The sequence below is a fragment of the Peromyscus leucopus genome, chromosome 13 (genome assembly GCF_004664715.2).
Source record: "Peromyscus leucopus breed LL Stock chromosome 13, UCI_PerLeu_2.1, whole genome shotgun sequence".
In the NCBI taxonomy this organism is placed as follows: domain Eukaryota; kingdom Metazoa; phylum Chordata; class Mammalia; order Rodentia; family Cricetidae; genus Peromyscus; species Peromyscus leucopus.
This window is the reverse complement of record NC_051074.1, coordinates 21,244,148-21,271,828: the sequence shown is the minus strand read 5'-3', so window position 1 is coordinate 21,271,828 and position 27,681 is coordinate 21,244,148. Positions and strand designations below refer to the sequence as shown.

Sequence of the window (27,681 nt, the reverse complement as noted above, 5' to 3'; positions counted from 1 at the left end):
GAATCCAGACACAGCACAGTTGAATGAATGTCTTGTGCATTATTAGGTCTCTAGACTTGTTCTTCCTGCATGCAGTCTGCTACTTTGTATCCTTTGACCTCTTTCTCTCCATCATCCCTCCCTTATCTTTTCACGTTTTCTTTTTATGTAGCCCTGGGTGGCTTAGAACTCAAGAGATGTGCATGCCTCTGTTTTCTCAGTGTTGGGATCAAAGGTGTGCACCACTGTACCTGGCTTAAAAGAAGTTCTTAACCATGCAGAAATGGTCAGTGAAGGAATCCTGCTGGCCAGGCATCCTTTTCACTTTATTGGACACCTCCTGATCTCCTTTCCTTGTTGACTTTGTGTCTTTTGAGGGACTGTCCTGTGAAGGCTTATTTGCTCTTCTGAGATGGAGGATTTGGCTTTCCTTAGAATTACAAAAAGTTGTTTTTGGAAGAAAATTAAACCTAAAAGAAGTATTACTTGCAAATGCCTGTTTACTTACTAGATTTACTGGAATATGACTCAGATCATTCAAAATTTTAAACTTAGGGAAGTTTCCAAGTATTACTACATTGTATGCTTTTTAAAAATGTGATTTAATAATTTAAGCATATTATTAATCTTGATTTACATATTTGCATATTTTTGTTTGCTTTTTTGGGGGTGTGTACTGGAATCAAGTCCCAGACTTCATGCATACTAGGCAAGCATTCCTCCACTGAGATATAGCATTAGTACTTGCCTAAGTACTTTTAAAGCAAATACTCGATAACCTACATTTCATTTCTTGTTACCTGAGATTGTATTTCTAACAATAAAAAGGGAACATTTTCTTTACATGTCATGATGTTCTTATTTAAAGCTCAATAGTGAATCTTCAAAAGTGTCTAATAGTCAATCTGAAAATTTCCCAATTATACTTCTGCTTTTAGTTGTTTCTTTAAATATGTGCATTGCATTAGGTTGCTGTGTGCTATGCATTTGTCTTAATCTTAAGTGATATTTCTCATTGTCCTTTTCTGTCCCTTTAAATCTGTTTTGCCTGACAGAATGTCTCCTATCCAGATGTCTTAATGTATTTTCTGTAAGTTTTGAATTTGATTAAAGGAGCTTGATTAGTCTTGGATTTCAGTATTTGTGGCCAGCAGTATTTTGTGTCACATCTGTTCTGCTTGTAGTGATAAACTGATTGGTGACAGTCTTCATTGAAAAGGTACATAAATATATAGACATATACATAAATCTATAGAAAAAAGGTGGGAAGATTGCTCTCTGTTCATTCTATTGGGATTAGTGTGTCTTGTTTTTTATATTTTTACTTTGGTTTTTGAGATTGCTACAGTGAATATTTAGTGGTTATAATGAGAATTATTATTTCTACAGTTTAATAGGAAATGTGTATAAAGATTGTGGTGTAACATCTGTGAAAGTTAAACTTGAAAGGGAATGACTTTTATCAAACTTTGATAATGAAAACAAAACAATGAAATACAAAGGAATTGACTCCATGCTTAATGAGCTATCACCAAAGATTGCTAGATCCACAACCTTACACAAAGGCCACTGTAACCTTCCACAGAAAGTACTTCTTTCTGTAAGGGTGTTAATTCAATATCTAGCTGCCATAGACACTTTGGACTATTACCACTTGTATATTGCCTAGGATTATTGCTTCAAAATGATGTAGTAACCTGTGTTTTTAAAACTTCCCTTTACTCAGACTAATTGAATATACACACTGTTTATGTTAGAAGTGTTCCCATTACAATGCTGCTTCCACAAAAGTTGTTTGATGTTGGGAGAATCTTTTTGGTTTAGGTTGACATGTGCTGATTTACAATTTAAATTGTACTTTGTCTAATCTGGGTGGTAGGATGGCTCAGTGGGTAAAGACTCTTGTCCCCATGACCCACAGAGAGGAAGGAAAGAACATACTTTCTCAAATTGTCCTCTGACCCCCACATTTGCATTGTGGCACCAGTACACACAAAATAAAAATTAAAAATAAAAAAATAATAAAACCTAATCTGTAACAACTTTGGAAACATTTTTTAAAGAGATTTATTTATTATGTACACAGTGTTCTGCCTGTATGTTTGCCTGCATGCCATAAGAGGGCATCAGATCTCATTATAAATGGTTGTGAGCCACCATGCGGATGCTGGGAATTGAACTCAGGACCTCTGGAAGAGCAGCCAGTGTTCTTAACCTCTGAGCCATCTCTCCAGCCCCCAACTTTGGAAACAATAAATCAAACTGCATACAAATGTGGTATGTTGCCATCAGTTGCTGGCTTTTTGTAAGAATTTTATTAGATGTGATACTTATTTCTCTGAGAATTTCTCCTGCACATAGGATTAAACAAGTAAGTTTAAGTCCCTCTTCAGATAGTGTGGATTGGTTTAATGGACCACTATTTTAGGATTAAAAAAAAGAATTACTAGCTGGGTGGTGGTGGTGCACGCTTTTAATTCCAGCCCTACTGAGGCAGAGGCAGGTGGATTTCTGTGAGTTCAGTGCCAGCCTGGTTTACAGAGCAAGTTCCAGGACAGCCAGGGATACACAGAAGAGATCCTGTCCGGACAAACAAACAAACAAAAACAACCCCCCCCCACACATATGCCAAACAAATTACCAGTAAGAACAGAATTACACCTGAAAAAACAACAGTTGACACTATCCACAGATTCCACACCTTGAGATTCAAGTAACCACTCAAAAGGAAAGGTATTGAGCATGTCTAGACTTTTTTTTTTAAATTATTGCTAACATATATCAACAATTGGCATATTATTAACTTTGTATTTGGTATTGTAGTCTGTATACTCTTTAAAGAATAGTGGTGGGCCATACATAGGTTATGTGTATGAAATATATTTAGCATTTTATATAATAGATCTGAGTGAGCACCCACAGATTTTGGTGTCTGTGAGTTATGGGAGGCCTAAATAAGCGATTTAAATGGCAAAGGGAAAATATATAGTTGGCCACTGGAAGGGCTAGCTTTTTTATATTCTGATGACTGACAAGTTAAAATGTTTATGCCTTGACTTTAGACACAGGTGAATGTAGATAGCCTCTACTCTTGAAGGTACTTACAGACAAGTGACAGATTTGGGCCAGTGCACTCAGAAGGTGGTTAGTTGAGAAGAGACAGTTAAATACAAGTTAAATACAGAATGTTTCAGAATGGAATTACCATCTGCCATCTTTATTTACTATTGAGAAGACACCGTTAAAATAATAAGTTGATCGTAGTGTCACTTAATTTTAGAGATGAGAGGAACCTTAAGAGACCATTTCATTAATAGAGATGGCCTCTATTAATGAAAGAGGTTAGATTGTTTTGGGGGATCAGTCACCTAGTTAATTAATGACTTTAGATTTTAAACCATTAATTCAGTATTCTACATTGTGTTGTTTTTAAAAAGCTATAATACACCAATAATAGAAACCAGTCTTACCCCTCCCCAAGAGTTTTTGAGAACAATGAAAAGAATAATTATTTTAGCTTTTCATTAAAATTGCTTTCTTTTGTGAAGGTGACAAGTGGGTATTGGATTTACATGCCCATAATAACACTGGTATTGGAAAGTGGTTTAAAAAAAAAGACATGGTTCCTGCTCATTGCTAACTTTTAATGGTGAATTTAACCTATTGTGTGGGTAGACCTGTTGTTCCCTCCCTCCCTCTCTCAAATGACCACACACTGACTGCCTCTGTATTAAGTGCATTTTGGTGAGTTTGTCATAAGATTTTTGGAAACTTCTATAATGCAGTATGGATAAATAAATGTAGCAAGCAGTTAAAATAAAGCTTTTAAATTTTAGAGGCTTCAGTCAAATTGTGAAGTCTTAGTTTAGCACTAATCTCAAGATTCATACTTTAGTGAAATTTTATAAAGGACTATTTTTTAGTGTTTTAACTAAACCTTTTCTGAATAGAACACATTTTGGGGCTGGAGTGTGGTGGCTTAGTGGATAAGAGCACTGGCTGCTCTTCCAGGGGTCCTGAGTTCAATTCCCAGTACACAAATGGCAGCTCACAACTAGTCCTGAAGGATCCCATGCCCTTTTTTGGTGTGCAGATAGATGTACATGAGACAAGATACCCATATACACACTCAATTTGTTTTTCTAGAAAATGGGACAGTTTATTTGTTCAACAGTATTTGTACAGTAATGCTTACTAGTAACTGTGATGTCAGGCATTTGTTGTAACTGCTGGAGATACAGCAGTCAATGAAACAGAAGTAGTCTTCATATTTCAGCACAGTATGGAACAAGTAAATAAATGAAGGCAACTTCCTTGCTTATGAAATTTGTAGGGGCTGGAGACAAGGCTCAGCAGTTAAAAACACCTGTTGCTCTTCCAAAAGACCTGGATTCTATTTCCAGCAGCACATGGCAGTTTATAACAATCTAACTGCATTTCCAGGGGATCTGACACCCTCTTCTTGCCTTCACAGGAACCAGACAAACACAGGCATACATGCAGTCAAAATAGCACATTAAATAAAGTTAAGATGAAAAGAAATTAGCAATATAGTGTTTTCTTGGATGTAAAATACTTAAATATTGCCGGGCGGTGGTGGCGCACGCCTTTAATCCCAGCACTCGGGAGGCAGAGGCAGGCGGATCTCTGTGAGTTCGAGGCCAGCCTGGGCTACCAAGTGAGTCCCAGGAAAGGCGCAAAACTACACAGAGAAACCCTGTCTCGAAAAACCAAAAAAAAAAAAAAAAAAAAACCAAAAAAAACAAAAACAAAAACAAAAAAAAAACAAAAAAAACTTAAATATTTATTTCAGGAAGTGTTTAACATTGAACTGTGGGGCCAAAGGAAATAAATATATTATATAATGCTAATTTGACTGCTCTAATGCTCCAGAAATCTACATGATATGTTTATGGAAATAAGTATAGTTGAGATTCTGGAATCAGACCTGGTTTGACTTCCACTTTTTTTGGAGCTAGGCTCTCTTACATAGCCCTGGTTGTCCTGAAACTCACTGTGTAGACAGGCTGGTCCCGAACTCAGATCCTCCTTCCTCCTGAGTGCTGAGATTAAGGTGTGAATCACCATGCCTTACTTAGGAAACTGTTTAGCCAGTGTTACTTACAGCTTAGTTGGACAAAGCCTGTGAAAAGATACTGGGAAGTTCTCACTTTTATTTATGTATTTTACATGGAAAATAATCCGGTCCTCTTCATTAGGATTTTTACCTTTTGTATTCTGGTAAAAGCCCAGTAAAGGTATAGTACAGTCAAAAATAAAAGTGTAACGCTAGAATGATTTAGGAAGACCAAGAGTTATACATTTGAAGTAAAACATGTATACTTTTGCTTTTTTATGATTTCTTGTTTAAAAATGGCTGTTAGCCGCCGGGCGTTGGTGGCGCACGCCTTTAATCCCAGCACTCGGGAGGCAGAGCCAGGCAGATCTCTGTGAGTTCGAGGCCAGCCTGGGCTACCAAGTGAGCTCCAGGAAAGGCGCAAAGCTACACAGAGAAACCCTGTCTCGAAAACCCCCCCAAAAAAAAAAAAAAAAAAATGGCTGTTAGCCATATTTCTGGCATGGTAATTCATCAGATATGTATTGAGTAGCAAAAAGACTCAAAGCTTGTTAACTTAGTTAATTTAGTCAGCAATGAATTAAATGTTCCTTTAGGAGGTTATGGTGTAATAGAATGAATGGCAGAAGGCATACACATACTAGGAAAAATGTGATATACCATGAAATATGTATGGATTATATTTCATATGAATTGTATAGTCAGCATGATCTGTTCTTTGGTATTGAACTTTGTGCTGCTATGTAGAAGAAGCCACTAACATAGTCTGTCCCATAGTGAAGAACTGAGAAAGTCAGCAACTGTGAAAAGACTGAAAAGTTAGCTTGCTACAATTTCATGGATGTTAGAAGACTTGAAAACAGCTGAATTGGAGTAAAAGGACTACTTTGTTATTCATGGCACTGCAAGAGCTTCTGTAATTGTGGGGTTTTTCCTTAGTGGCTTCCAATTGGAGCTATCCAGAGAATGGCTTTACATAGAGCTCAGAAACACTGAGCTAGAGAACCTTAAATCTTTCATGGTGTGCGGCATGGAAATTTACCTGACCTTAGTTGGAGACTATCTGGGGCAGTAAGCATACCATCTGATCCTCAGGAAGGAGGCATTATCTCATAGGACTTTTCTTGAAAGGATAGGAGTACATGCAGAAATGCTAGAGACTCTTAAAGCATTGTGTGCCCAAAGGCTTGCGTAGAAACTGTCTGAAACACAGCACAGTATTGATGGAATCCAATCTGTGAATGCCTCTGAGTGTTCACGTACACTGATTTCATGTTGTTTATGAAGATTGTCGCAATAAAGGAGGAAGCAAAGTGCTTCCTATCCCTGGTTGATTCTCTTTGTAGCTGAGCTTAGCTTGACAATGGAAAAAAATTTATTGTCAGTAATCCACATCATTGGGGATGGATGAAAATTTTAAAACTTAGAATGGTTCTATTTTTAGCTTATTTTTAGAACCATAGTCAGAATTCCTTAAAATTTTTTTTGAAAGATTTTATTTTCTGTGTATGAGTGCTTCGCTAGTGTATGCTTGTGCACCACATGAGTGCCTGGTGTTCACAGGAGTCAGAAGAGGGCATTCACTGGATCTCCACCGTGTGGGTACTAGGAACTGAACCCTGGGTCCCCTACAAGAACTTGTTTGTTTTTTGAGGCAGGATTTCTTTACAGCTCTAGCAGCCCTGGAACTCACTCTGTAGACCAGGCTGGCCTCAAACTAAGAGATCTGCCTGCCTCTGCCTCCCATGTGCTAGAATGTATATCTGGTTTATAACAAGTAAACTGTAGAGCCATCTCTCCAGTCCTGGTAGGATTTCTTAGATTACTTAAAAGTAAATAAAAACAATTGCAATCTCAGTTTCAAAGCTTTTCCAACTTATTCCTGGACTTAGATCCATTTTGGCTTAATGCCACTGACACTTGAGAAAGTTAGGAAATTTGACAGCTGCTTAAAGAACACCTTATATAGTTTAAAGGTAAAGTTTTTTTTCCTCCTATAATAAAAATACAAAACTGTGAAGGCTGTGTATGTTTAATGTACATACCATGTTTTTTTTTTTTTTTTAAACAATGCTTTTCACTGTGAACTGATTTTTCACTCAGAAAGGAAATGCATGTCACACAGTGACACGGTACTGAGTATTCTTAAATCATTAGGTGACCTTAAGATGGGCCATTTCAGTAGTTGTTTCCTACATTTTAAGCTATTCATTTGGGATAAATGATAGACTTCTATATGGGGGGCTAAGTTTAGAAACTCTGAATATAAACATTCATTTCTTAACATAAATTGCTCAAAAGCTTACATTCTCTGCAAAATCTGTGTTTTCACTGTTTTTTATTTTTCTTTTCTTTCTTTTTTTCTTTTTTCTTTTCCCTTTGAGACAGGGTTTCTCTGTGTAGTTTTGGTGCCTGTCCTGGATCTCGCTCTGTAGACAAGCTGGCCTCGAAATCACAGAGATCCGCCTGGCTCTGCCTTTTGAGTGCTTGGATTAAAGGTGTGCGCCACCACTGTCTGGCCTTCAAATGATTTTTAAAAAGAAAATATATCAATGCAGTCACCGTTCAGGGTGAGAAAGAGGTCTTGTCTGTCTGTCTGTCTGTCTGTGTAGGACAATGTGCATGAGTGGAAGGTGTTTGCAGGATCCTGAAGAGGGTGTCGAATCTCCTGGAGCTGGGGTTGCAGGTGGGTGTGAGCTACCCAACATGGGTGCTGGGAACTGAACTTGAAGACCATCTCTCCCTTCATTTAAAGCAAAAGTTTTTATTATGTGCTTGTTATTATCTCAAAATAAAATTATCTACTCACATACACAAATTTAATATAATGCTCTCATTATAACAAAATGAAGTGAAAGGTATTTTTCTAGTGAAATATGCCATCATGATAATGGACTAAACTTCTGTCTGAAATGTAAGCCAGCCCCAATTAAATGTTTTCCTTTAGAAGATTGCCATGGTCATGGTAGCTCTTCACAGCAATAGATATATGCTTATACCTACTTGAATAAGTTTGGACTTAAGAGAAATAAGAGAAATAAGACAGGATTAATGACTTTACCATTATAGAAGAACAAAATGTAATATACTTATGGTGGGGTCAGGTCAGTGAATCATTGGTGAATGTTTGTGAACTAATACACATGAGTTGCATTGATAACTTAAGCATGGCATTGTTGATAGAGTAAGTTTTGTAATGGTGACCTTCACTTTTACAGGGTTGAGAAAGTTTCCTGTTTTAACAAAGTCGTCCTCAAAAAGAGATTTTTCCTATATTGTGTTTTGTTTTGAAATAATAATACACTATCAAGTTTAAGACATAAACTAGAGAACAATGTGACCAGGTAACATATTGTGGTTGGAGTTTGTGGCAGAGTAAAACCCCTCATAAAATGTCCAGAAAGTAGAATAGCCTGGAAGAGTTGGGTCTTAATGATCCTCTAAAAGGATAGATATATCTCCTCAGCCAGTGAAAGAGTCTATCATCTCCCAGTTTTGTCACTCTGGAGAGTAGGCCTTTGGGGGACATTCAAAACCAAAATCATAGCAGGATGAACATTTGAAAGTTCAGTAGGATAAAATGTAAATTATTCTGTGGTATTGCCTGGCATTGCAGAATGTTTACCAGTCTATATACCCACTCCCCCTTTCGAACCACTCAGCTATTATGCCAAGGGAAAATACTTTATCTTTAGGTAAAAGATTGTGTTTGTGCCTTATAGCACCTTCACTTCATATAACCTCCCTTTTTCTGAGATCTGTAAAGGGGTGTGTGTGTGTGTGTGTGTGTGTGTGTGTGTGTGTGTGTGAGAGAGAGAGAGAGAGAGAGAGAGAGAGAGAGAGAGAGAGTGTGTGTGTGTGTGTATGTGTGTGTGTGTGTGTGTGTGTGTGTGTGTGTGTGAGTGAGTTAGTTTCTGGTAGTAGGGTGATAACAGCTCCTATAACAGTCTTAGCTTTTATGAATTCAGTGTTAAGTTTTTGTGGATATATGCCTATGCATGCCTTTATGGTAGGTTATAGCTTTCATCAGATTCTCAAAGAATTCTATGGCTTAAAAATGTGGACTAGATGTTACTTTGAACTAAGCAGCAGAGTCTCTGTTAGCCATAACATTTGGCTATTTTGCTTATGGTTATTAGTACTCTTTAATTTTTCATTCTGAAAAGAAACAGTGGGCTCAGACTGAGGCTTGCCCAGGACCCATTGGAGTAAAGAATCTCTAGTGACTCTCTGGGTGTCTTCTAATAGGATTCATGACATTGTTTTCATAAGGTTAACATGTCTAAGCATTTTGTTCTGGAGAGATTCTTTGTCCTTTGGTTGTATTATTTCATCTTTGCATTTTTATGTTAGGAATATATATTCCCTGTTGGGTAATGCATTAAGTACTTTTTTCAGAACACATACAATTCTTAGGAGTTTGTTGATTGAAAATATATAGTTATTTTTAAAATTATGTGCAAGCTGATCAGAAGGGTCAACTAACTATACAGGCCTACCACATTGCATGCTCCCAGTTACTGTTGTGATTTATGGGCATTGAGACTAGTGAGGAGGGAATGCCTTGCTTTACCCCTTTCAGATGTATTTATTTCTAGTAAAGTGGACAGGTTGGAGGCCCCCCCCCCTTTTAATCTTGGTTCATTGTATTGTAGAGATGTTAAATCATCTGCTTTTCAAAGAGACAAGCAGTTTGGGAGCATCAAAGGGTGTAAGGTAGTTTATAGAATGAACGAATAGCTTATACTGAAACAAGCACTTCAGAATAAAACTGCTTCTCAAGGTTTGAACTAAGCACTTTTTAAGTCACCCCACTTTTGTGAGGTAGTTTGTTTTCTCATGTTAAACATTAGGTAGAGCTGTTTGTTTCTATTTTCTGCAATCTATAATGAATGCCTCTTTTGCTTTTCTGGAAGTCTTTGTCTTAGACAGTTTCCCAACATTCAGTCAAACTATTTATTGAACATAGTTGGTTGGAGAATTTTCTCAATCTGGATTTCAAAGTATGACATTCTAAATAAAGTTTTATAAAAGAATGTGATTTTTGTTTAAGATTTAAACGAACAGGGTTAGAAGGTGACTCAGTGATTAAGGGAGCTTGCTCCCAAGCTTGAAGGCTGATGTTCAATCCATGTAAACATACACTCTAAACACAAATATGTGGATGAAAAAAGATTTAAGTAAAAGCAGGTAGGCTTTTATAATAGTTGTCTTTGACAAATAAAAAACAAAAGCTTAAAATTGTTTTTCAAAAGACCATTTAAAATGATTTTTGGAGTAGTTAATGGTATAGGCTTACCATTTTCTATTTGACATGTTGTTTTTAGGTTTATCTCCTGCCTTTAATTAAGAAATTCTTGCTGTGTAAACTGGACTGTATAATCTGTCTTGGCTTTTCAGCCAAAAGTATATAAGTTTATCTTCACATCTCATAGCCCATTTAAAAAAAGTGAGGATATACTGGTTAAGTAAAGCTGGATCAGCTTTTTGATTTCTATGTCCTTCTCATTTTTTTGAGTACAAAACCAAAGCTTTAAGACAAAAACTTTGTATCTAGATAGTGGATATGACACATTATTCATAAGTATGTGAGTGGATGATTGAAGAGAAGTGTGAATACTATCAGCTTTTGGAGTTTTCAGATCAGAAATTTTACAGTTGGCCTTGTGAATGTGAAGAGGAGCACTGGTGAAGACCACTGGGAAATTCTGTCAGTCATGTGACATGAACACTCTGTAAGAATAGAAATAGAAAGGTGGCTTTTGGTGGAGATGCTTGTTGCCATGCCCGAGGGCCTGAGTTCGGTTTCTGGTACCCACGGAACGGGAGGAGAGCACCAATCCCAAAACATCTTTTGGTCTCCACACAGGCACTGTGGCATGCACTTGCTCATAGGCAGAACACACAAACATGAATAAACGTAATCAGAACGAGAGAACTAAAATCATAGAGTAATTTTGTGGTTGGAATTATCAAAAGATGGAAAAATATAGTTCTTGTTTTTTTTGTAGAAAATGAGATTGAGATTATATTAATTTAATCTTGAATTCTACTTTTGTTATGAATCCAGTTTTAATTCTCTTGTTTTTAAACCTTACAGGCCCCTTCACAGATGTAGTCACTACAAATCTTAAATTGCGAAATCCATCGGATAGAAAGGTGTGTTTCAAAGTGAAGACTACAGCACCCCGCCGGTACTGTGTGAGGCCTAACAGTGGAATTATTGACCCCGGGTCAATTGTGACTGTTTCAGGTAGCAGTTCATGCCTTTAATAGTGTTTTCATCTGTTTATTATTTGGCTGCAGTTTGTGTTTAAAGGTGTTCTTTGGGTATCTTGCTATAAAAAAAGTTGACTGAAACTTTTTCACTCTCATTTTGTGTGTGGGTGTGTGATTGATTAATGTCAACTTGAAACTTCACATCGATTCTTTATTTCTATAGCTCATCAACCATATTCTGTGTTTTCACTAGTTTATCTTTGAACACAGCATGGTTATGTTATAGCATGTTTTGTGCAACTACAGAAGAAATGTTTTGAGTCTTTTGCTTAAAAATGTACCTGTTTTGGGCCCACTTATAAAATCAATGAGTCTTTATGATGTTCATTGTAAATGCCAAAGGGGTCTTGCCTTGAAGACTGCACTGCTCTTCTCGTTTGTCTATTGCTTACAGTTCCTTATCTGCACCATTTATTCCTGCTGTGGAGTCTGCTGGTGCTATTGAAATGTCTTCTGTAAACTGTCCTTCCCCAGGCAGCCCTTCTAAAGAGACAGTACTGCGGAACAGCATCTGCCATCGTTGAGAAATAGGCAGCAAGGCTGAGGAGGCTGTGTGTGGCTCCATGTAGCTTACTTGTGAGAGAGCCTCTGGCCTCACACAGAGACTTTCTTTGTAAAACAGTAGTTCTTTTTTTTCTTTTTGTAAATTACAAAGGGAGCAGGAAAACATACGGATTTCCTGTTTGTTAGGTTAGGTCATGGGGATCAGTTGGGGTAGCATGGCATAGAAATACTTGAATTAAAACCCCAATGACTCATGATAATGTTCCGAAAATTTTAACATAATTCTACAGCTCTTTCTTATTTAATTAATTAGTTTTTTTTTGTGGGGGGGGCTTCAAGACAGGGTTTCTCTGTGTGTAGCTTTGTGCCTTTCCTGGAACTCGCTTTGTAGACCAGGCTGGCCTCGAACTCACAGAGATCCGCCTGGCTCTGCCTCCCAAGTGCTGGGATTAAAGGCGTGCGCCACCACCGCCTGGCTACAGCTCTTATATTTAAGCACATGGAATATTAAAACAGCAAATTATAAAAGACCCATTGAGAATATTTTGAAGAACTACAAAGATGCTATATACATCTTAATTACTAATTTGTTTATTATTCTCCTATCTTATATTTGTGTCACATAGATTTAGCATGCTGATTGAACTCATGGAGCCTTAAAACTTGCAGCCTACTCAGATCTAAAGACATAAAACGTGGATGCTATTGGGATTCTAGAATCAAGAAGTTATGATTTCCTTTGTTTTCTTAAAATCAGATCTAAACAAATGAATACACTCTGAGTAATTGTTTAAAATCCAGTTTAGAAAAACTAGTTATATTAGAACAATGTCTCAATTGTCTAAATTAAAATCATCACAGAAATGAACTTAATAATTGAAAGTTATAAAGTTGAGAATGAATAATAATATTTGAGTTTTGAACCCATCTTGATTTTCTTTAAATTTGTTACTGCGGTAATAGGAGATAAAATGTCAAAGATAATGTGTCTTTTCTTTTTATTTAGTAATGCTACAGCCCTTTGATTATGATCCAAATGAAAAGAGTAAACATAAGTTCATGGTACAGACAATTTTTGCTCCACCAAATATTTCAGATATGGAAGCTGTGGTAAGTAAGTGTAGAAAGTACAGAAATTATTTTTGGAGATAATAGTTTAAACTTTGGGTTTTGTTTCGCTCTCAAAAATCTTGATTTCCTTGCCAAAATTAAATATCTGTAAGTCTGTCCAGAACAAAATTGAAGAATGGAAATACTTGAAATACTGTTTTCTTAGAAACCATTTAGAAATGCTAACATGAAGAAAAAAGTCATGTGTATTGCTAATGTCATTGTCATTCTTTTCATTACATTTTTATTTGTTTGATTGGGTATTCTACGGGGCATGTGGGGATCAGAGGGCAGGTTGGCAGAGTTGGTTCTCTCATTTGCCTTATGGATTCCTAGGATTGAACTCAGGTCAGCAGTGGTGGCAGCAGGTACCTTTCCTTCTGAGCCGTCTCTTGGGCCCAGGCCCCAATGCCACTGTGATTTTAATTGATGGCGATAGTAGGTCTGCAACTTCTAAAGGTCCAGGGACATGGGCAGGTGATTGCGGCAATTAGCAAGCACTCCAGCCTTGTACCCTAGATGAGCTATACCCTTAGCAGTTTTCTGAGCAACCTCGTTCAGCTTCGGTTATTTTTTTAGATAAACCTGTTTGCCACAATCTCTTATCTTATGTATTTTTTTTTTAAAGTGGAAAGAGGCAAAACCTGACGAATTAATGGATTCTAAATTGAGATGTGTATTTGAAATGCCGAATGAAAATGATAAACTGGTAAGTAAGAATCATCAGATAGTTGATTATCAGTGTCTGATTTTGGACTTGGGGTGGCAAGTCCATCTAATGAGACTTAAGTTTAAAAAAGCTTGATAATGCTGTTTGCATTTTATAATGTTTTGTTTGACTATGAAGAAATACATATTAATTGGTAGGTCCAAATTTCAGGGTGGGAAGAAATTCTGGGAATACTCTCAAATTTTACTTTTTAGAACAAGATATGCATACATAAATATAATTAGGAACCTCTTTTTGAGTAACAATAACAACATTCTTGGGATAAAATATAGTTACAGGAATAAGTGGGTTTTTTTTTTTTTTTTTTTTTTTTTTACAGTTTAGCCTTTGTAAAATATTTTGACTTTGTTTTTTGATTAAATTCAGTTTTATTTTTTAGTAAATGGTTTGTTTTGTTTATTGATTAGTATTAAACAGTTACGCTTTTGTGGCTTGAGGGATAGATATGTTTAGTAAAAGCAGACCAGTGGCCTGTGGTCTGTTGGGTGGGTGTGGTTACTTTATTCCTATCTTCTTTCTGATTTAAGAATTTTATTGTATGCATGTGGTTACTTTGCTTTCATGTGTGTCTGTGCACCACTTGTGTGCTGGTGCCCTCAGTTAGAAGTGGGTGAGGATTCCCCTGGAACAGGTGTTTGAGGTGGCTGTGAGCTGTTATGTGGGTGTGTGCTGGAGATGGAACCCAGGTCCTGTGCTCTTAATCACTTGACGAGCTGTCTCTTCAGCCTTGTGGATTTGAAGTTTTTCTTATGGTTTGTAGGAGGGATTGTTTTTATGTGTGTTGAAATATATAAAATAATGTGGGTAAATATAATTGGTATAATATGGTTTATAGTCAGTCTCACATGATTCTTGCTTTGATCTAGTAACATATTTGCTCTGTTCAAAAGTAAACTATATTTAAGAAAGCTGAAATGAAGATGCTCTTGAATGTTAATTAGGTATTGAGCAAATAACTCACTGAATTTTCAATACATCCTTTTAAGTGAATCTGTGTTATAATAGCCAAGAGTAAAAAGTGTGGTGTTTGTACTTTTCCATATTCGTTTCCTTTTTCTTTTTGTTGGTTCAAAAATGTTTAATAGTCTCCATTGCTTTTTATATTTAATAACAAAGTATTAAATTTATCTGGATTGACATTACTTTAAAATTACATTTGGAGGTTATTTCACTTGAGGGTTTTTTGTTTGTTTTTACCATTATCTTATAATAGTTTATTAAACACAGATCTGTTTATCTTTCATTGGGTGTTATCCATTATACTCTGGATATTGGACAAGTTAAGACTGAAAAATTAAGTCTGAGGAAGTTAGAGCCTAGGTATTAATGTGATTCAGAGAGGTTCTTACTGCTTTGCAAGCCAGCAAGAAATTGATAGGCAGTTGAGCTTGTTTTCCAGACCATGAGAAGGAACAGGCATATGGACATACCAGAGATGCCAGCCCACAGCTATGGAAGAAAGCACTGGGGACCCATTTTACCCCTTGATCAGATACTAAGTGAATCCTCTCAGTTTCTCTGCTGTGAAGCAGAACAGTAGTTTGTGGCTGGATTCTTTCTAGAATAGGAACCTATAACCCATAGGCTGGTTAGTAACATCAGAGTATTCCTCGACACTGTCAGATCCTGAACCTCCATAAGTTAGCAGCAGAATGTCTTCCTGTTATTTGGACTACTTATATTTGTTGTATATTAAATTGGAGCATCTGCTATAAAGCTTCTTGTTTTTGTTTTTTTTTAAACTAGGCATTAGACAGAAAATGATATACATTAGAAAGAGGGGTATACACTCACTATGAGTCCATGACCAGCTTTTATAATTGCTAGGTCATAAACCCTTGGATTTTACTTGTCATCTTTGTAGCCCAGAGAATTGGTTATTTCTCCTGGAGCCTCAGCTTCCCAATGCTGGCATCAAAAGCTGCCACCATGCTTGGCTTTTAAGACACATCCTAGACATTTGATTTTATTCATTAACATGTGTAATTCTAAGGACTTAAAGATCAGCTGAATGAAGAGTTCTGATGTTTTCATATTATACATTTAAATTTTAATGTGTTCACTCACATTCATTAAGCTGTCCAAGCAGCATTCAGATTTGTCCTTCAGATGTCATTAAAATGTCCTTTTTTGTAGTCTGTTTGAATTGAAATGAAAAGGAAATCCAAACAGTGCAGATGATTTATTTCTTTAATTTAGTGGCTTCCTTTTTGCTTTGCTCTTCTAAAAGTAATACATGAACTAGGTTTGCCTATAGACTTTGCTGCATGCTAGGCTTGTTTTTTAAGATATTTATTTATTTGTGTATGTGTTTGCCATGTGCTTGTGAGTACCTGCAGAAGTCAGAACAGGGTGTTGGATCCCCTGGAGCTAGAGTTACAGATAGTTGTGAACCACTTGGTCCTGGGGAAGAGCAGCAACTCTTCTTAACCAGAGACATCTCTCTAGTCCTCCACATGATAGGTTTGTATGATAGCATTCTCGTGTTACATAGTTTCTTTGTCTACTATTTCTTATTGGAAGTTGGATCCTAGAAGCTTGATCAAATTTGGATTTGTTTTTGGTGGTGGTTGTAGATGTTGTTGGTAAAGTGCATAGCATTAAAGTTCAGCTACAGCATTTAGGTGAGTGATTTTCATCTAATAACAGTTTACAAAGGCAGGTTATAAACTGTTTTATCATTACTTTTTTTTGTTTGTTTGTTTGTTTGTTTTTATTTAAAGACAGGGTCTCTACATAGCTCTGACTGTCCTGGAACTCACTATGTAGACCAGGCTGGCCTGTAACTCACATAGAGACCGGCCTGCTGTGATTGTCTGTTACCATGCCTGGCTTAGTTAACAGTTATTGTAAAAAATATATATTGAAAATTTCATACACATATCCATTGTATTTTGATCATATTTACCCCCTTTTCCTCTTGGATCTCCCTGTGTGTCCCCTTTTCAACTTTATGGTTTTCCTCCTATTTACAAGCATATCTCTGCTCTGGTGATATATAAGCTTTACCTCCATTTCCTGTCTCCCCTCCCCTCCTTTACTTGCAATATAATTATATATAATGGATTAGTATACATAAAAAGTATAATTCATGCCTCCAGAAGCTGGGGAGATGGCTAAGTTGGTATAGTGCTTTCAGGTACTGAGACCTGAGTTTGAATCCCTAGCACTCATATAAAAAGCACAATAGGTGCTGTGTGTGCCTTAACTTCAGCACTGGAGTTGTCTCTACTGACTCCCACTAGAGAGGAGACAGATTCCTGGAGCTCACTGACTCCATCCTTGCTGAATTGGTGAAGCCCAGGTTCAGGGAGAGGCCTCTTGAAAAATAGGGTGGAAAGAGATTGAGGAAGACACCCAACCTCAGTCTTGGGTTTCCATGTGCATGGCACATGCACATATATGAACCTGTGAATACACCTCTGTCTCTCTCTCATGCACACACACATTCAAATAAGCATTTGTGCTCTGATGTCATACAATTACTACATGTCGGAGCCTGCCGATAGTCAGCTGGGTAGCTAGGTAAAGGCATGTGGGTTGTAGAGACAATGAAGAAGACAGAAAAGAGTCGAGAGGTCTGCTGGTCAATGCCGGACAGCCCTGAGTTTATTTCACAGCCAGCTTATAAAGTCTTGAAGGACAGAGGTAGAACAATGCACAGTACAGGCATTCAGCAATTATCTATCCCGCCTGCGTCAAGGAGCAGGCAGTTTCATTTTGTATCTCGATGTACCTCCGGCTGGCACCAGCAGCCTGTGTCTAGCTAGATAGTGTGTTCCTTCCTGTGGGCTAATCAGGACTTTCTCACAGCCCTTCAAGGAGACTCTGTGGACTAATCAGAACATTCTCACAGTCCTTGAGCAAACAAGCTTGAACTCTGTTGACTCAGAATAGACTTGAGATTCAAACTGGGAAACTGAGTCAGTTGTGAGCTGCCACAACTACATTATTAGATTGGTTATCGATAGAAGGCTCTTCAGGTTGGTTCTTGAGCCATTGTGACTCAAGTAACCACTAGTAACCTTCATTTTTAATTACGTATCTTAGTTGTACATAATAGGTTTCATTGTTTTATGTTCATACATGTACATTATATGTTTTGATCATACTCATCTATTACCTCTTTTTTCTTCTGCCCACTCATTAGTTCCTGTTCTTTATCCAGCTGGTCCTACTTGTGCTTTCATGCCTTTTTCATTAAGGTGATGATAGGAGGATGGGTGCCATTTTGTTTACAGGGCTATGTTCACCTTCATAATGATCAACCAAGAAAAGTGTCTCTCCTTCCTCAGCAACAGTTAACTGAGTGTAAACCCTCGGGATGGAGTGGGGCTCCATGAGCTCTGCAGCTTTTTGGGATGGATTTTGGCAGGCTCAGTCCTGTGGATCTCTTGTGTAGGTAGTCACAGCTGCTGTGAATTGAAGAATGTCACGTGTGTGTCCTGCTGGGAAGTCAGAGCTTCTCACTGCGCTCCCCTTCTTCCAGCAGTAACATTTTTTCCCCCGTGTGTTTTTCCTAGAGCTGTGGAGAGGATGATCTCTATGTCCTGTGTGGGTTAGCATTTGACAGTCACATGTTCTCAGTATTTTGACCAGTTATTACATCAGTCACAACTGACTTAGGAACTTTCTTTTAAAAAACAAACTATTTTAACTGTATGCATGATTGCCTTCATGCACTACCTGTGTACTTGGTATCCACAAGGGCCAGAAGAGGGCATTCAGTCTCCTGGAACTAGAGTTACAGGTGGTTGGGAGCTACCATGGGCTACTGGGAATCTAACACTGGTCCTTCGGAAGAGCAGCCGGTATTCTTAACCACCCTTAGCAATCTCTCTACCCTTTCAGGAACTTTTTTGATATAACATGACCAAGCAAAAGGCCCAGACTTAGGATCATTCCTTAAACTTTGGAAGTGTGGCACTGGCTGCTCATCTCTATAATCCCAGTACTTTGAAAGTGGAAGCAGGAGGATTGCTGAGTTCTGGGTCAGCCTATGCTACAAGGTACCTTGTCTACAAAACTAAACCAAACAAAACTTTGGATCTTTTCAGTCAGGTTGACAGTCTGGGCACTAGATAGACAATGACTTTAAGACAGGGCATTAATTACTGTGTAGCAGATCCTTATATAGACCCCCTGAAGTATTGTTTTGATATCAGTATTGAAATTGTTACTCTGATGGTCCTTAGCCTTGCTAGTAAATTGTTGTTTTGTTTTAGAAGGCAGGGTCTCTGTCCCAGGACGGTGCGGAACTCGCTGTGTGAGCAGGCAGGCTGTCCTCACGCTTGTGGTAGTCCTCCTGTCTTGGCATCCTGAGTGCTTGTAGTTTAGGAGTGAGCCCTTCTGATAGTTGGTGGGTATTTTCACATGTTAGAATTTCCATTTCAAGATTCACATACAAGATGAGATGTGATGAGGATGTAACTTAGTGGGTAGGTGGCAGGCAGGTTTATCATACCAGTAGTCCTGTGTTAGATCCCATCACCACGGGAACTCGGCTGGAGAACAGTTAACTTCTGCAAGTGTTTGAAGAATATTTTTGGAAATAACGGTTCTCCCTTAAGCTCATTCTGCTGTTGCTATTCACCTGCAGATTGTAAAGAAATGTTAATTAGTGTCATCTATGAGGATACAGTCCATTTGGTCACATGTATGTCCTGTCAGGGGTTTAGTTTAATGGTGCATCTCATCCTTTATCACGTGACCTGAAATAAAATGAAAGTTTTTTGGTGCTTAAACGCTTTTTTAACTCCCTAGAAGTATACACAAAACACCTTGTCCATATTACTCTTTGGAAATAAGACTTTGTTGATAATGCCCTGTTCAGTATTATGTATAGGTGAAGTTGATGAAGGTTCTAAATGTCAGTGTCTTGATATTAGTTTCTTTTTAGCTTTTTACTAAAATTACCTACCCCTTTCTTTGTGTCTATCTTAGGTTTAGTATAAGATTTGTGGTTTTGGAAGTTTAGGCATTATTGAATAATCTGATGCCTAGATGGGGTTTTGTCAGTTTACTTCAGGTATGGTTTTGTTAATCGTATCTTGCACGAACTAAGTAAAGATGAACACTCAATACATTTCCAAATGTGCAACATCAACAAAAATGTTACAAAGAAGTATGCTGGTAGTGTATATTTATTAGAATATATAGTATAGAACCAAATAGTTTCAGTTTGTAGTCTTGTGACACAGTAAATTGACTTATTTATATTTATTCAGTGGGGTTGGAAATGGAACTCTGGTCCTGCAGCATCCTATGTAGGCACTCTACCACAAAGATACACCCTGGGTCTGGTTTATTTAATGAATTAACTTAAGCAAAATATGATGTAGTTTTTTAATTAAGTTGCTGGTAACGACTGTAGTTCAGTATGTGACTGTATTGTGGCCTGTGGAGTTTGCATTGTCCTCATTTCGTGTATGACACTGGAGAAGTCTGTGTCTATATGTACATTGTGAGCCAGAATCGGTCTCCTTAATAGCCACCACACCTGACTTAGTTCCTGTTAGTAGTTTTAGGGATGGAAGGAGGCCACATTGTTTTTGATCTTTTATAACCTATTCAGACTAAATTTGAATTTTAAAAGCCATTTAAAGCCTTAACTCTACTTGATATTTTCCAGATTAGTTAAGTGTATGTACTTAGTGTATTGCCCTCTATGTAACATCTGATAGTAAACTATTTTCTACAAAAACTTTTGCTTTAATGACGACAAGGGGACTGAATGGAGCAGGAGTTCAGGAGCCTTTTTACAAAGGCATTCTGTATTTCAAAATACATGCTCTTTTTGTTGAGACAGAATAAGTTGGATGTCTATTAAGTATTATTTTGTGCCAAACTTTTTTTTTGAGTTATTGTTTTTTAACTATAGTAAGAGAATTTGAAAGGTAAGTAGGGAACTGTGGAGTTATGGAAGGCTAACCAGAGTGTTACATGAATCTCTGGGTTTTTTATTGGCTGGTGTGTATTTGGGAGGTAACAGGGTCCCTGAGTATAAGAGACGATTACAAATCATTAGCATTTTTTAGCTTTAAGGGGAAAAATTTTCCCGTTAAGTGTTACCAAAGGTAAGAGAACACGAAACTGAATATTTTTTAGATAATATTTTTAGATAAGTGTGAGGTTTTTTTTAAAATATATACATAGTTTCTAAGTGAAGGTGTGCAAAAGGCCATACCTAAGTTTGTGTGAGAGATATGAAAAGCTAGTTCAGAAATGTTGTTTTGATTTGATGTTCTGTTTCTGATGCATTATTTTTATGGAATAAGATGTCAGTGTTTTACAGGCTAAAGCTATTTGTTAGTCGTTCCCAATATCATACAGGAGAAATGAGTTTGGTATGAATCTGAGAATATTTTTCCCATGCTACCTCAGGGTAAAACTCCACCAGGGATTGCTTCAACTGTCACTTCAATGAGCAGCGTCAGCAATACAGTTGCAACACCTGCCAGTTATCACACGAAGAGTGACCCCAGGGAACTAAAAGAGGTGAAGCAGGTTTGTCATAGGAGCTAACAGCAGTAGGAGTCTACTAGTGTTAGTAAGTTAATGTAGATACCTAAGCAGATGAGTACTATTGAGTGTATTAATAAATAGTTAGGATTAATTTTTTTCCCCCAGACTGGATCTCATGTTACCTAGATTGGCTTCTCAACTTACTCACTGTGTAGCCAAGGATGACCTTCAACTTCTTATCCTCCTGCCTCTACGAGAAGTCCTCAGATTGCAGGTGTGAGCTACTGTACCTGGTTCTGTGCTGGGGGTAGAGCCCAGGGCTTCCTGCGGGCTCAGTCTACTGGCCGAGCTTCTCCATCCCTAGAACTTACATTTTAGACTGTGTTTAAAATGACAGTAGAATTGACAAGTTCTGAAACAATGATCAGTAGAGTCACAGGCATTGAGTGGATATAAGTAAGTGAACAATATCAAATTGGTGTAATTTTTCCTGTGAATGAGCTTTGGGGAGCATATGCTGAACATTGAATTTGTAGCTTGTTTGAATTAGCATAGCAGATATATAGTAGGTAGGAGCTAGCAAACAATGCTTTTCAACAAGCATTTGTGTTTGTAGGAAAGAAAAAATACAAGAATAGTAACCTTTATAACTGTCATTGTTTACTTGCAGTGCCCTGGGACTTTTTTTAAAATCATGGCTAAAAATGAGGCCATAATTTAACTCTGCATGTATGTGCTTGAATGCTAATAAGGTTAGGGTAACTGAGTTTGCTGGTTGAATGGGTTCTGTGTAATTCTTGTTAGCATTTATTACTTACTGGAAAGTTCAGAAATATTATTAAGATTAATAGTTAAATGCTATACGTTCTTATACTTTGATTTGGCTTAGAAGAGGATATGCATATAGTAAGGCTTTATAAGTTTATGTGTGTGGGTGTTTAGTCTACATGTTGTATGTTTATACACCACATGTGCCTTGGGCCAACAGAGGTCAGAAGAGGATATCAGATCTCCTGGAACCAGTTACAGATAGTTAGTTGTGAGCCACCATGTTGGTGCTAGAAATCACACCCAGGTCTTCTGGAAGATCAGCCAGTGTTTTTTAACCACTGTACCATCTCTAGCCCCCTAAGAAGGCTTTAAAAATGCCTTTTATTAGCTGAGTGTATTGGTGCAGTGGTGCACACCTTTAATCCCAGCACTAGGGAGGCAGAGGAAGGCAGAGCTCTTGGTGAGTTCAGGGCCAGCCTGGTCTACATAGCTAGTGGTGAGGCCTGTTACAAACAAAGAAACCAACCAACCAATTCTCTTAAATTTCTAATTCTGTTTGGCTTTATAATTTGGAATTATTTATTTTTGGTGATCATGGGCCTAGAGAAACCATACATTTGCTGTTGGAGTAGGAAGAAAAAATTCCAGAGAACATTGTTTTTCAGATATTTCAACTTACAAATTAAAACTTTAATTCTGACAGCATAGTCATAGTTTAGCTGTATACCATCTTTATGTATTGACACCCTTCACTCAGAATAGTGATAGAAGAATGTTCTTTAGTTCCTCTCTTCTCAGAGCTTCATTGCAAATACTTGCTCTGCCGTAGAGTTCACCTTTGCTTTCTGTGTCTAGTGCCTACCTCCTTTCTAATTGCCCCCACACAGTTATTAAAGTGGAAATCCTGATGGGGCCACTGCCGACAGGCAAAGGAATGTAAACTAGCGGACAGTGTATAACATAAACTGGTATGTTGTCTTGACACACATTGAGGTGTTAAGGAAATGTTACTATTGGTTGGTAAGAGTCAGCATGTTGAATCTTTTTATTTTGCATATTTCATGGTCCTGTCCTCCATCTGCTGGGATTAAAGGTGTGCACTGTACCCCACATAAAAATTTTTTGAGAATTGAAATTTTTTATTTAAGTCATTAGGAACCCCCTCCCCTATTAGTTTCCTCTATATCATTCTGTAGTTAACACTGGGCTAACAGTATGATTTTTCTCTCAATTATTTTTGCCCCAGTACTGGGTATGATCTTATGTGTGTGAGGCAAATGCTTTGCTCAGCACTTTCTTAGTTCTTAAGCAACACTTGAGGACTTTGTATTTGCCTGTTGGTGAATATTGCCTGCTTTACTGAGGGAGGCATGTGTCTTCCTTTTTGAAAGTCAAGTTGAATTATGCAGGATGGGGTTTGAAAACTCAGTTTGAAGTAAATTTTAATGTCAAGAAAAAAAATAGAATAAGTATTTTAGTAAAATATATCAGGTCCAGATTTTTTATATTAGAGGTGAGCTTGGTTGGGCATTGGAGAGATTATGGGAAAGAATAGTGTCAACAAGAGAAGCTCAGAGCAAATTGAGGTAAGCATCTCTTCATCTTTGAAGTCAGCTCCCCTTCTCAAATGTGAAACTTGAAAGGACAGTCCGCTGGCAGGTCAGTGTTGTGCATTAGAACCCCTTGTTTTCACAAAGTACTGGCATGGGCAGCTTTAGGAAGAAAATTTGATTTTGCTTATAGTTTGAGGAACAGTCTGGTCTGGCAGTGGTAGCTGATAGTCATGTTGCATCTGTAGGCAGGAAACAGCCGTTAGTGCTGGTGCTCAGTTCTTTTTGTTCTGTTCAGGACCTAGCCCCTGCAATGGTGCTACTCACATTCAGGGTCTGTAGTCCACCTCACTTAACCCAGTATAGAAAGTTTACACAGAGGTTTGTTTACAGTCCTGGGTGACCCTAGATCTGTCTAGTTGACACTTAACCATTGCAGCCCCACTGGCAGCCAGAATGGTTATGCACTGCCCAGATCTTGGTACAAATGACTACTATGCAGTGTCATGACGTTTAATTTTATAAATGCCTTGATTAGCAGTTTATATCTGGATAAAGCTTGTTAGCAAATGCTCTATTACTGACTTAACCTTCTAAGCCTTCTAAAAAATTTTAACAGTTAAAAATCAAAAATGAAAATGACTTTATATTGATGCTATTACAGTATGTGGTGGCATAAATGATGTTGGGATGAAGGAAACGGTTTGGATCACAGGCTTAGTCACAAGGTTGAATTTGGACCTTGCAGTTTTGAAAGTTGTCTTAAGTTATTTCTTAAATAGTATACCACAATGAATCACACTAATTGGATAATCTTAACAATTTGAAGACCACAGATAGCTTCCTCCATTCATTGCAGTGATCTCTTTGTTTGCTGTTTCCCTTTCAATATTTGTACTTTTTAGTTACTTTATTCCATTAGTAGACATTAGATTGTTTTTGGCTCTATGTTCTTAGGCAGCTGCAAATTTTGTTGGAATGATTATGAGGCTGTCCTGTAACTTCCAATTTCTAAAACCTCGTTTGATTGTAGAATCAGACCATTGAAAATTACCTGGAGTTAGTCTTTCAGCATATTTTCCTGGACTGACTAGTAAAGCACGTGTTTAGGGGTAAATAAGAAAGAGAAATGGCTGTTCTCCCAGCTTTTGAAATTCTGGAGGAAATAATGTAAAAGATAAATTATTATGACATTTTAAGTGCTATGTTAAGGTAAGTACCAAGGGTACAGGAGTAGAGGAAATAGGCTGCTTATTTTATTTATGTAATAACTGCTGGTATTTATTGACATATTCCATTGAAAATGTCTACATATGACCATATTTGGTACTAGTAAAGTCTTAATAATTAGTTGAAACTTGTCACCTTTTTAGGACATTTTAGAAAAGATGCAGAGTTTAGATTTTTATTAGTTAAAATCCATAAATGTTTTTAGTTAAAGATTCCCATTATCTTTGAAATACAGAATGATATGGAACCTAGCAAAGCTGTTCCACTGAATGCATCCAAACAAGATGGACCCCTGCCAAAACCACATAGTGTTTCGCTCAATGATACGGAAACAAGGAAACTGATGGAAGAATGTAAGAGACTTCAGGGAGAAATGATGAAGCTGTCAGAAGAAAACCGACACCTGAGAGTAAGTTTTCTTGGTTGAAAATGAGTTCATGGAATGAAGGTACAAAGAATGTGTTAGTATCTTTTAGCAGTCTCTGTATGTTTATATTTAATCTTGTTGCTAATTATTTTTTATTTAACTCATTTGATTGCTCTTACTACCTGAAGATAATTAGTTTACGACTAAAGAAGCGAAGTTTCTGAAAATCCAGTAATGGAAGTGAAATAGGTATATTTTAGTTAGTAGTCAGATATATTTTGACTTTTGATAGGATTATATTCCTGATAAACCCATTGGAAGGTGAAGACATCCCAAGTTGAAAATGCACCTAATGCATATAACCTTTTAAACGTTCTAGCTCCGCAGCACGCTAGCACTGGGATCCTGTGGCTGGCTAGGAGCAATAATAGTGTGATGCTCAGAGGATATAGCACATGTCTGGAGTGGAATTGAGTACAGCTGGCAATGATGTGTATCACTTTTCAGGCTACCCTAATATCAGAATAGTGAATTGAACTGTAGTGAAGTTGGAGATGCTGTGTAAGTGTGGTTGAGGAATGGTGTCTGTAATTACCCCAGACCACATGACACATACTGTCATAACAACCACCTGCTTTGAGAAACTTGCTCTCTTGGGAGTTTCTCCTAATAAACATCTAAAAACGTAGGACTATCAGAAACTTAAACTTAGGGCTACGTGAAACCGTTGAGTAAGAAGGGAGCAGCTTCTTCTTTTACATGGAGTAAGTAAGGCACTTTAACATGAAGAAGCAGTGTGTGTCTGCCATGTGGGTTTTCATGTTGTATTGAGTCAGTGAGCCTGCCAAGTAGTGTGCTATTGCTAGTCTCTGGCTGATGTCAAATACCATGGGTGTATTGGAGGTAAGCTTACATGGTTTCATAGGAGTACACGCCTCAGCTTCTGTTTTAAAAGTCAGTGTTATTGAGGTGTAATTTACATCACATGAACGCACTGATTGTGATGACTGTTCAGGCGGAGTTATAGAATTACTCAGCTATCACTTCTATCCAGTTGTAGAATTTGTCCCAAGTCCACAGGTCCCAAGGTAGACAGACAGCAGTTAATTCTGTTCTCTTCCTATCCATTCGCATCTGCTGACCTCCTACTGTTTGTAGGAGCTTTTAACTCCAGCACTCATGTGTATTTCTGTGTATTTTCCTGCAGGATGAAGGCCTAAGGCTTCGAAAGGTAGCACATTCGGATAAACCAGGACCCACCTCAGCTGTATCCTTCAGAGATAACGTCACCAGTCCTCTTCCTTCTCTTCTGGTTGTAATTGCAGCCATTTTCATCGGATTCTTTCTAGGGAAATTCATCTTGTAGAGTGAAGCATGCAGAGTGCTGTTTCTTTTTTTCTCTCGACCAGAAGAAGATTTGTTTACCTACCATCTCATTGGTAGTGTGGCCCGCGGTGACCATTTTTTGTGTGTACAGCGTCATATAGGCTTTGCCTTTAATGATCTCTTACGGTTAGAAAACACAATACAAACAAACTGTTCGGCTCCTGGACAAACTGTATATTATCAGATCATCACTAGCAGATGTCAGTTGCACATTCAGTCCTTTATGAAATTCATAAATAAAGAATTGTTCTTTCTTTGTGGTTTTAATAAGAGTTCAAGAATTGTTCAGTCTTGTAAATGTTATTTTAATAATCCCTTTAAATTTTATCTGTTGCTGTTACCTCTTGAAATATGATTTATTTAGATTGCTAATCTCACTCATTCAGGAAATGCCAAGAGGTTTTCTGTGGGGAAATGGTGCCTCTTACTGTGTAAATTTTCTCCTTTACCTTTGCTAATATCATGGCAGAATTTTTCTTATCCCTTGTGAGGCAGTTTGTTGACTGAGTTTTTCATCCTTACAATCCTGTCCCATGGTATTTAACATAAAAAAAATAAAACTGTTAACAGATTCTTGCTCGGATAGCCTGTTTGTGTCTGCCATGTCATTGGGGGCTGGGCTGGGGCGGGCTGGGGTGGGCTGGGGCGGGCGGGCTGGGGTGGGCTGGGGCGGGCGGGCTGGGGCGGGGCGGCCAGAAAGTCTACTGTGCAGAAATGGGACTTTATAATGCATACTTTTCTCTTGTGTGAAACTTCCCAGTACTTCATTATTTGTAACTTAAAAGTCTTCAGTCTGTTTTTATTAATGAATAGAATTTCAAGCTAATGCAGGTATTTTGGAAGATCAAATTGATTTTAAGAAATATAAAAGTGCTATAATTTTAGTGACTTTCATGTATGCCAGTGGACTATATATCATTGTTCGGTTTACTCCATTTTTTCCAGGGTTTCTTTTTTTTTTTTTTTCAAGACAGGGTTTCTCTGTGTAGCTTTGTGCCTTTCCTGGAACTCACTTGGTAGCCCAGGCTGGACTCGGAACTCACAGAGACCCGCCTGCCTCTGCCTCCCGAGTGCTGGGATTAAAGGCGTGTGCCACCACCGCCCGGCGGGTTTCATTTTTTTTAAAGCTGTATTCTAAAAGAGGACTTAATTCTTCTGAATTTTAAGTACTTTACATACTTCTGCTTTATAATGTATGTATGCATTTAATTTTTGTTTTTTGAGACAGGGTTTC

The 27,681-nt window shown here is 37.7% G+C and overlaps 1 protein-coding gene across 3 annotated transcripts in view; it reads left to right on the top strand.

Moving 5' to 3' along the window:
- The window catches only part of Vapa (VAMP associated protein A), a 35,080-nt gene extending 8,048 nt beyond the window's left edge, over positions 1–27,032 (top strand). The window contains exons 2-7 of one of the 3 annotated variants that reach the window (XM_028873987.2): positions 11,157–11,309; positions 12,846–12,949; positions 13,578–13,658; positions 21,063–21,185; positions 24,930–25,103; positions 26,269–27,032. In XM_028873987.2, coding sequence (XP_028729820.1) covers positions 11,157–11,309; positions 12,846–12,949; positions 13,578–13,658; positions 21,063–21,185; positions 24,930–25,103; positions 26,269–26,427 — 794 coding nt within the window. In that variant the 3' untranslated portion in view covers positions 26,428–27,032. The remainder of the gene's footprint in view (positions 1–11,156; positions 11,310–12,845; positions 12,950–13,577; positions 13,659–21,062; positions 21,186–24,929; positions 25,104–26,268) is intronic. The other 2 variants (XM_028873988.2, XM_028873989.2) reach the window with 2 other exon arrangements.
- The last annotated feature ends 649 nt before the right edge of the window (positions 27,033–27,681 follow it).